The sequence below is a fragment of the Parasteatoda tepidariorum genome, chromosome 3 (genome assembly GCF_982258835.1).
Source record: "Parasteatoda tepidariorum strain Cologne lab strain chromosome 3, Ptep-v5.0, whole genome shotgun sequence".
NCBI lineage: Eukaryota > Metazoa > Arthropoda > Arachnida > Araneae > Theridiidae > Parasteatoda > Parasteatoda tepidariorum.
In genome coordinates, this window is record NC_141757.1 from 113005506 (window position 1) to 113014614 (window position 9109).

The 9109-nt window shown below is 32.2% G+C and overlaps 2 protein-coding genes across 2 annotated transcripts; both read left to right on the forward strand.

The window, feature by feature from the left end:
• The first annotated feature begins 2959 nt into the window (after nucleotides 1–2959).
• On the forward strand, nucleotides 2960–5204 carry LOC122270972 (protein FAM200A-like). The gene is made up of 2 exons (XM_071186274.2): nucleotides 2960–3185; nucleotides 4522–5204. Exons 1-2 carry the CDS (start codon nucleotides 2960–2962, stop codon nucleotides 5202–5204), a joined length of 909 nt encoding a protein of 302 aa, XP_071042375.2.
• Nucleotides 5205–5257: 53 nt separating this feature from the next.
• Nucleotides 5258–5866, forward strand: LOC139426662 (zinc finger BED domain-containing protein 5-like). Its single transcript, XM_071186278.1, has one exon. The coding sequence runs from the start codon at nucleotides 5258–5260 to the stop codon at nucleotides 5864–5866; it is 609 nt and encodes a 202-aa protein (XP_071042379.1).
• The last annotated feature ends 3243 nt before the right edge of the window (nucleotides 5867–9109 follow it).

Consider the following 9109-nt stretch of genomic DNA (forward strand, 5'->3'; position numbering starts at 1 on the left):
AAGACATTTCTTATCCTCTGAAATGTAGGCCTATTTTAAAAGTGTATTATTGAGGCAAATTTTGACATTCCTGGGTTAGCAGACGAGCTATTGCATTATATTCTATACCGAATTGTATAGTATTATAGTAATATACTTATTAATTATTTTCTATAAATAAGCTACTAAAAAGTTATTTTCGATTAATTTCTTTTATTTTACAACTGACCTTGAACAGTCGATACGGTTTTAAGAGTATGACTATTAATGCTCAACTGCATAGCCTTGAAATTATAGCCGAACAATGAAGACAAGGGAACTCCAGGATTGATCAGGGGAACAAACTAGACTTCTTGATGGAACTAACCTGCATTAACGTTACATAGAGAGGAAAACCCCGAAATCCTTCGGTTAGCTCTATGCCAATGTAATTGTAACTCATAATCCATCTATCACTGATAACAGTCTACGTCAGCACTGCATTCGGTGCGAGCAAAGAGCAGAATCACTACCATCACGGTTACCATAGATCCGCTTAATTTATTAACGAAATAGTGCCAAAAAGGGCCACAAATATTAATAAAAAGATATTGAGATTTTACAGAGTTTAAAATTTATTTCATTATTCGTTTCAAGTTTTATAATTCTAAATTCGATAACTGGTGCTTCACTCTGTAACAAATTACTATTTTCTCACTCATGCACGTTCGCGAAAGAAATATTTTTAAACAATTGAATGCAAACCCCCTTGCAGAAAATCGGACTGAAATGAATTAGCGGCAAAAAGGGAGTGGTCGTTATCAATCCTAAAAGCTTGGAAACCTAATTTCGCGGTTCTCATCGCTGCGGTTAATTTAAAGGCTAAATTGATGCAAGAATTCTTATATATTGGATTTGCCGTTCCTATCAACACTTACAAAGTTTAAATGAGGAGTTGTCTCTCTTCATTAACTTTTATTCGAAATTGAAACTCCTAGTTTATATTTAATTATTTAAGTCACATACAATTAAATTTGTTATTTTGTTTTGCGGCAGAAATTAGCACAAAATATAGCTAAAGTTTCCATTCAAAAAATTTTAAAATGTCAAACTGGGACATTAATGATATAAACTGATGCACGGTTTTTTTATAAATGTAGAAGCATAAAATAAAAATGAGAATACAAAGTATAAATAGAACTATTATTTGATAATATTCTTAACAATTGCCGTAGTGACTCTGAAAATAGAGCATTCGTCGATCAATGAGGTATCCTAGGTTCGAATCCCAGCGGTGACCAGTTGAAACGAATTCTTTTCCCCGTAAATACCGAGCACAGCGCTGACGTAAGATATCCTCATTGGTAGACGGATCAAGGGTCAGAATCCCTTTGCTGTCTCACTAACCGTGAAAGTTTTCGTCGTTTCCCTTTCCATATAACGCAAATACCTGTTAGTCTCCCCCCTTGTTTGTCCCAATTCTTGGTCGAGGGATTTTCTTATCTTCCAGGTTAATTTGAAAACTATATGGCTTTATTTAGTAACTCAGAATTGATTTGGATGCTCTATAATTATGTTATATTTTAATAATTAATAATGCAGTTATAATTAAGTTATATTTCAATGTGTGGACGAGTTTAAAAAAGAAAAAAAAGGCAATTTAATATTTTAATTCATGACTAAACATGAAAAAAATACGAAACCATGTTTTCTTTACAAAAAAAAATGTCTTTTAGTTAAGTGCTTTAAACTTATTTCCTCATAGTACATCTCACTTTTAGTACAAAAATATATTAATCCAATAATATTATATTTACCACGATTGACATGCTAATTTATGTAAATGAATTCAATAAAAAACGTTTCTGGATACCCATTTGTAAATGCAACAAATTACCATTCGCTATGAAATTTTAAAGTTAAAAAAATATTTCTAAACTTCAAAACATTATTTTTAATCTTTGATTCTGAGGGCATGTAGACAATGCAAAGATATTATTGCATATAAAATTATTTTATGAATAATAGTGAATGTGCGTGTCTACTACAACTAGGACATTTCGAGTTGAATTTAGACAGGGGATAAAGGGGAAATTTTAAATCCTGATCATAAAATTTGACTAAAATTTTAAAGTAATTCTTTTGGAAGAAACTTTTGAAAAATGAATTCTTAAACTTTGAATGATTAGATACTTTTTTTTTCTCAAGTATTAAGAAGATAACATCGGTTAAATTTACTAACTTGCAGATTTACTTACTGAAAACGCTGTTCAAAGAGTGATTTTTAGCACTTAATTTTTTATTTCCAATTATTTTAATTAATCAGTGTATCGAAGGTTATTTGAAACTAAGAGTTTATTTTCCTTATAGTTATACTATTGAAACACTGAATAATTGAATTAAATGATTTTAAAAATCAACTTTTCACAAAAAGTCAAAAATTAAAATTTTGCACGTAATTTCGAACGTCTCGAAGGAGAATTGTCTACCAGCACGTGTCTGGGTTTGATTGAGGTCGAATTGTGGCCTACCGGGATTGCGGTTTATCACACCTAAGTATTGCTGCTCGCGTTGGTTGAGATCCCATGAATGTTAGCAGAATATGCAATCGAAGTGCTCATGACAGTCATATAGAAAGCCTTTCAGATCTCAGAGGACCCTAGCACTAACAGCAGAGAACACAGATATGTTATCCACATAGCCTTAAGGTATCACAAAGCTAAGTCCCGAACCCTGAGTCAACAACCCTGTGCACGAACAGTTCGGCGACGTTTGCAACAGCATGGACTGTCAGCACGGTGACCATGGCTACCCAAGGCACAGGCAGGAGCTCCTCCCAAGACGAGCCTGGACGCAGAAATGGCATGGCATCGTCTTTTCACACGAATTCAGGTTCTGTATACAGCATCATGATGGCCGCAACAATGTTCGGCGACATCGTGGAGAACACCCATTGGCAACTTGCATTTGACATCGTCATACTGGCCTATAACCTTTTGTAATGGCATGGTGGTGCACACTTCTCGATTATCACTTTGCCAGTGCCAAAGGAAGTCCGGTCAAGAGATGGTTAGACGAGGTGGAAAAAGATCTCAAGACTCTAAAAGTCCGAAACTGGAAACCAAGAGCTAGAGACGATTTCTGTCAACATTTTAGACAGCACAAGTCACGATCTGAATGCATGGTCAGTCAGCACAGGGATTCAAACCCGAGTCACCTCAATCTGAGTGAGCGCTCTGTCTCATGAGCCATGAGAGCTCTATTATTTGATTATGAAGAAAAATAATAAACTTCCATCATAAGTCGTACTTATTGAAGTTATATTTATGGGAAAAACGTGTAAAACTCTATTGGCTTAAGCTGATAAAAAATGGCAGGCAATTAAAATGCTAAAACATTATATCTTAGACCAGTGTGTTCCAAACTGTGGGGCGCGCCCCCATAGGGGGGCGCGAGACTGTTGCAGGGGGGGGGGCACGCAGCTGATTCCAAAATATCATTTTCGAATACAAACCAAAAAAGTCGAATAGGTGTCAAAAAAATTAATCAGAAAAACGGTTATACGTAATCCACAAAGCTCGCCGCGAATTTCTCGAGTATAAATGCTAAAAAATCCATCCATACTCTTAATGGAACGAAAACATCTTGCTTTCCCGTTTGGAGCCGAGCGCGAGGAAACACTAGACAAGCACTCGGATCATCCCGGGTATTCTCGGAGTTACTCCCGCCACACTTCAGTAAACAGAAGCAGGCAGCAGGCCCCGACAAGGCTTATGAGCCAAGGCCGTCGTTAATTCGACGACGTTAGCACTCATTACATCTGGTGTGGAACTATCATCAATTGCGCGCGACTGCGGGGTTTTTCAAACTCGGACGACGCGACTACACCTGGATGCGTGCACCCAGACGAGAGCAGACACGCGGCATTTCGTTAAGAAACGTTGGTTAAACTCGACCGTTTCCACGCAGATTGTCTACAAACTCGCTTTGGTACACTTCTAAATTAATATTGAGGTAAATTTCAAAACTGTTATAAAGTATTTTTATAAATACGTAACTGGGTTGAAAAGAAAATTGAATGAAGCAGAAGCAGACGGCAAAAGAAGAGGTAACGTAAATAGCGGAACATCTTCGCAAAATAGTAAACCTAAATGTTGAAAATATGATCCAATGCACTTATCATTTGGATTTACATGTAAAGTCATTAATGGCCAAGAACGACCAAAGTGTTTACTGTGTCTGAATACTTTGGCCTCAGACAGCATGAAACCAAATAAATTAAAACGGCATCTCGAAAACGTACATGCAGATCACATTGGCAAGACAATAGAATTTTTCCAAAGAAAATTGGAGAATTTAAATAAACAAAAAGAAATGTTTTCAAAGACCATGTCTGTTACACAAAAAGCATTGCTTGCGTCTTATAAGGTTTCTTATAGAATTGCTAAATGCAAAAAACCCCATGTAATAGGAGAAACTTTAGTGCTACCTGCAGCTATTGACATGGTAGCTACGATGCTAGGTGAATCATATGCTGATCAACTAAAATCATTCCACTTGCAGATAATACGGTGGGAAGACGAATATCCGATATATCTGAAGATCTTTGTGATCAATTAATAGAAAAAGTAAAACTATCTTCTTTCGCGTTGCAAGTAGATGAGGCTACAGATGTTCTTAAGGATGCACACTTGATTACATATGTAAGATATGTTGTGGAAATTGATGTTAGAGAAGACATGTTATTCTGTAAACCTATTGAAGGCAATACTACAGCAAGTGAAGTTTTTAATATGATTGATAAATTTTTCAATGAATATAACATTCTGTGGGAGAACTGTGTTGGACTATTCACAGATGGAGCTCCATCTATGGCAGGAAAAAACGCTGGTCTACAGGCACTAGTTCGAAAGGTGGCTCCTCGGGCAAGTTGGACGCATTGCATGATTCATAGACAATCACTTGTTTCAAGAGATATGGGTGAAGATTTACTAACAGTATTTCAAGTTATAATAAGAGTTGTAAATTTTATCAAAAATAGCCCATTAAGAGGAAGGCTTTTCGCAAAATTGTGTAATGACATGGGTTCAGAATATACATCACTTCTATATTATTGTGAGGCACGTTGGCTTTCTCTTTCCCAAGTACTTCAAAGGGTGTTTGAGCTAAAAGAAGAGATCGCCATATTCCTTACTGATAATAATAGAGATGAAGCAAACTTGTTTTATGACACGAATTCCTTGTAAAACTTGCGTATTTAGTGGATATTTTTCAAAGACTCAGTACTTTAAATAAATCAATGCAAGGGCCTCAAATTCATGCTTTTGTCCAGAAAGACAAGGTTACTGCATTTATGAGAAAATTGGAACTGTGGATAATAAGTTTGAAAAATAATAATTTTGACATGTTTCCCACTTTTAAAATTACCTGTCTTGCAGATGAAATAGAAGAAAGTAAAGTTCTTATTAATAAACACTTGACCAGTTTAAGGGAGCAATTCTCGTTTTACTTTAAAGATCTTGACATGTCCAAATATGAATGGATTAGAAACCCGTTTGTGATTGAAAAATATGATGATTTTGGCCTTACGACAGCAGAGCAGGAAATGATAATTGACTTATCTAGTGACAGCACATTAAAGCAGATGTTTCAACACGAAAATAATATTGTCACGTTTTGGTTACGAGTAAAGGACGAGTTTCCTACTTTATCAAATAAAGCTTTAGAAATTTTATTGCCCTTTGTAATATCTTACTTATGTGAAACTGGGTTTTCTGCAGTAGCTGTCTTAAAGACAAAGTATCGATCTTGCTTAAAGATTGAAAAGGAACTGAGAACCGCGATATCTTCAATGATACCACGGTTTGACAAAATTTGTGCTGAAAAACAAGCTCACCCTTCACATTAAATTTTATAATGTTGTATTAATGTTGAATTCTATTTTTTGTACTTTTGTAAGATTTGTTTTTATTACATTATATCATTATTTCTTAAAATAGATAATTATTTTTTATGTATTTTTATACATAATATTGTATATTATTTTGTAGCTCATTAAATAAATTGCAATATCAGATGAGTGTTTATGAAATGGGATTGTTAGAAAAATTAAGGGGGGCACAACAAATTTTTTTTCCAAAGAGGGGGGCGCAGGTGCAAAAAGTTTGGAAAGCACTGTCTTAGACAGATATTAAACAAGTAGAGTATAAATTCAGCAATGAAGTCCATAAAATGTTCAAAATTTCCGAAAAGTAAGAGAAAGTAGAGAAAAATAATCATAAAATGATTAAAAAAAGATTGTAAACTTACGGTAAGTAAAACTGCATGAAAAAAGCAAGAAATTGAGTTGACAACAGTTTTAATAATTTTATGATTCTGGAGAAAAACGGAAAAAATCTGTTATATTAAAAACAGGCAAAAACCATCAAATAAACGGGAAAAGTTTGTAAAAAAAAGAAAAAGAAAAAGTGGAATTTTTTGCAAAGCTTGGTTACTAATTAAAAACATTAAAAAAAACTTGTATTTAATCTAAATTAGTTTTTCTCCTGTAAAAAATATTTTTTTTGGAGAATTTACAGTAATGTTTTTACAGTGCATACATAATATATCTAATTTCTGCTTTAAGTTTATCTCGTGGTATTCTAATTTAAAAGTTTTAAATTTTCCTGTGCCTTAGTCTCTGGAGAGCCTTCTAGTAACGCTATTATGATACGTTTAGTTTATGCTGCACTTTTGAAAAAAAAAACATTCTGCTATTTAATGTCTGTGATATTTTCATTTACTCCTGCTAATTTCTTCTCCGTTTAATTAGTTGATAAATGCTAAGATAAACGAAAAAAAAAATCTTTTTTGATAATTTATTCAAAAGCAGTCATGAGCAAACTATGTGTAAAATCAGATAACCACATTTATTCTTTATTATTTTAAAATGTATAACTTTGCAATAATATAAATATATATTATATTGAACAATTAAATAAATTTTAGAATCAGAATAACTGAGTAAAGTAAAAAAAATCTTTAAATCAAATCCTCATTTACATTAATTGCTGAGAAAAAATTCTAATCCTTAAGATTTCACATCCGTAAATAAATAGCGTTCAAAAATTTTATTGAATTAACATTGAAACTAATAACCAAATGATTTAAAAAGAGCTTCATAAGAGCTCAATTAAAAATAATAAGTGAAGACATGAACATCACAATTTAAGATTGTTAATTTTCTATAACTTATAAGAAAACTGCACATTTTCCTTTCTTATTAGAGTGAAATATTTTAATGCTTTTGCTGGATCCGCGGATTTTCAGCATTTTGACAAGGTTTAAATGTTATTTATTTTGTCATTGTAATCCACTTAATTTTTTTTTTGATCTGCTTCTTAATTTATATTGTTAAGTATCTTTCTAAATTTTTTACTACTTTGTGACCGAAAAATGCATCATTAATTAGGAGTCATTAGCATATAAGCCTGAAGAGAAATATTCGATGCATTTTTTTTATATTACAATTTTCGATAAGAAAACATCTCTAATCAAGTTGCTTAATTCATAATTAATATAACTAACTACCACATTTATAAATATAAATAAATTTTAATTATGATTATTTTCATAAGTGGAGCAATTAAATTAGTATTTAGAAATGTAATTATCTTGACAATTATTCATAGATCATTTAACACAATTTTTCAAGTCCTCTATATCGCATAACTACTGATGTCTATCTAAGAGCCACGTAAAATCATTGTTCTCATATAGTGTTCATTCATTGGGTAATCTATTTCCACCGAAAGTCTGTTCGGTCACATGTTAGTAGATGTTTTTTTGTATATTTATCAGAATTCTGATGTATCGTATGGCTAAAAGGACACGAAAATTAAAATTGTTCCCCCACTTTCATTAACGCGGAAAATTCTTTGTATTTTGTCAGATTTGGTTTCTCACCATTTGCTAAGTTAGTGATTAAATACTCGCTAATCTCAATGATTGCTTATGCTAAGGTGTTTATTAATAAATAAAACGTAACTTCAATAGCCATATTTTGTCTTCGTTTTTTCAAAGTGAGAAAACTATTATGTACCATCTATTGTTCTGAAAACAGAAAACTACTAATACTATCCTTATAATTTCTTTAAAGAAACAAGGTGCTACACATACACTAACAAATTCCTCGAGAGAATTTTTCTAAAGAAGACTATATGACCAGGAAATATATTGAAACGTTTGATTGCTTGCTACTGTTGCCAATCAAATTGACAGAAAAATATTGAATATCTTAAGTTTTAAAGATATTTATGAAATGCTCATTCACAAGGATGTGTTCAATATTTACCCTACAAGGAGCCATCTTTGATATAGTTCAGATATTCTGTTACCTCGATCCTCATTTATATACTTCAAGAATTCAATTTTGAAGCTATCTGTTGAATTCTAGGAAACTAATCAAAAATGAAACCTTAAACTTCATTTAATGACAATATCATTCCCTTCTCGAAAGCGTCTCCTGGAAGCAAGACAAACCAAGAAATTAATTATTCTCTTTGGAATTATCTCTACTCAATCTGAAACAGCTTTCTTAATAATTCGTTCGTTTCAAACACGACCAATATTGAAATTAAATTTCTATTCCTAAATCACAGCAAAATTTTATATTATATATATTTTGTTTAGCGGAAAAATTAAAATGTAGTTCCAAATATATAAGCACTTTTAAGTAATTTATTAAAGTAAGTTTTTAAGTAATTATTTTTAAGTAATTTATTTTAAATTTAGTAATCGGGTCGTAAAAGAGAGTCATCTTGCAAAAACATTCTGGGATATCTTGCAAAAACATTCTGTGCTCCAGACATGATCACTTTTGTCGAACTTTTTTTTTCGAATTTCCTTCTATAATTCCATTGTGAAAATCTATGAAAAAAAATGATAAAGAAAATTAAAACAAATAAATGTAATAAAATTTTAAATAGTTTTTGTGTAGCAAAAAATTGCAACCATTTATTTATCCAACACTTAATTTTTTGCTTGCAAGTTACCAAAATGTTAAGCGCAAAACTTTACAAAACATAAGAGAAATCCCTTCATGCAATATTTATTATTTTAAAATTTAATTGTCTGAAATTAGAGACAAAAATGTTTATTTTTATGCAATTTG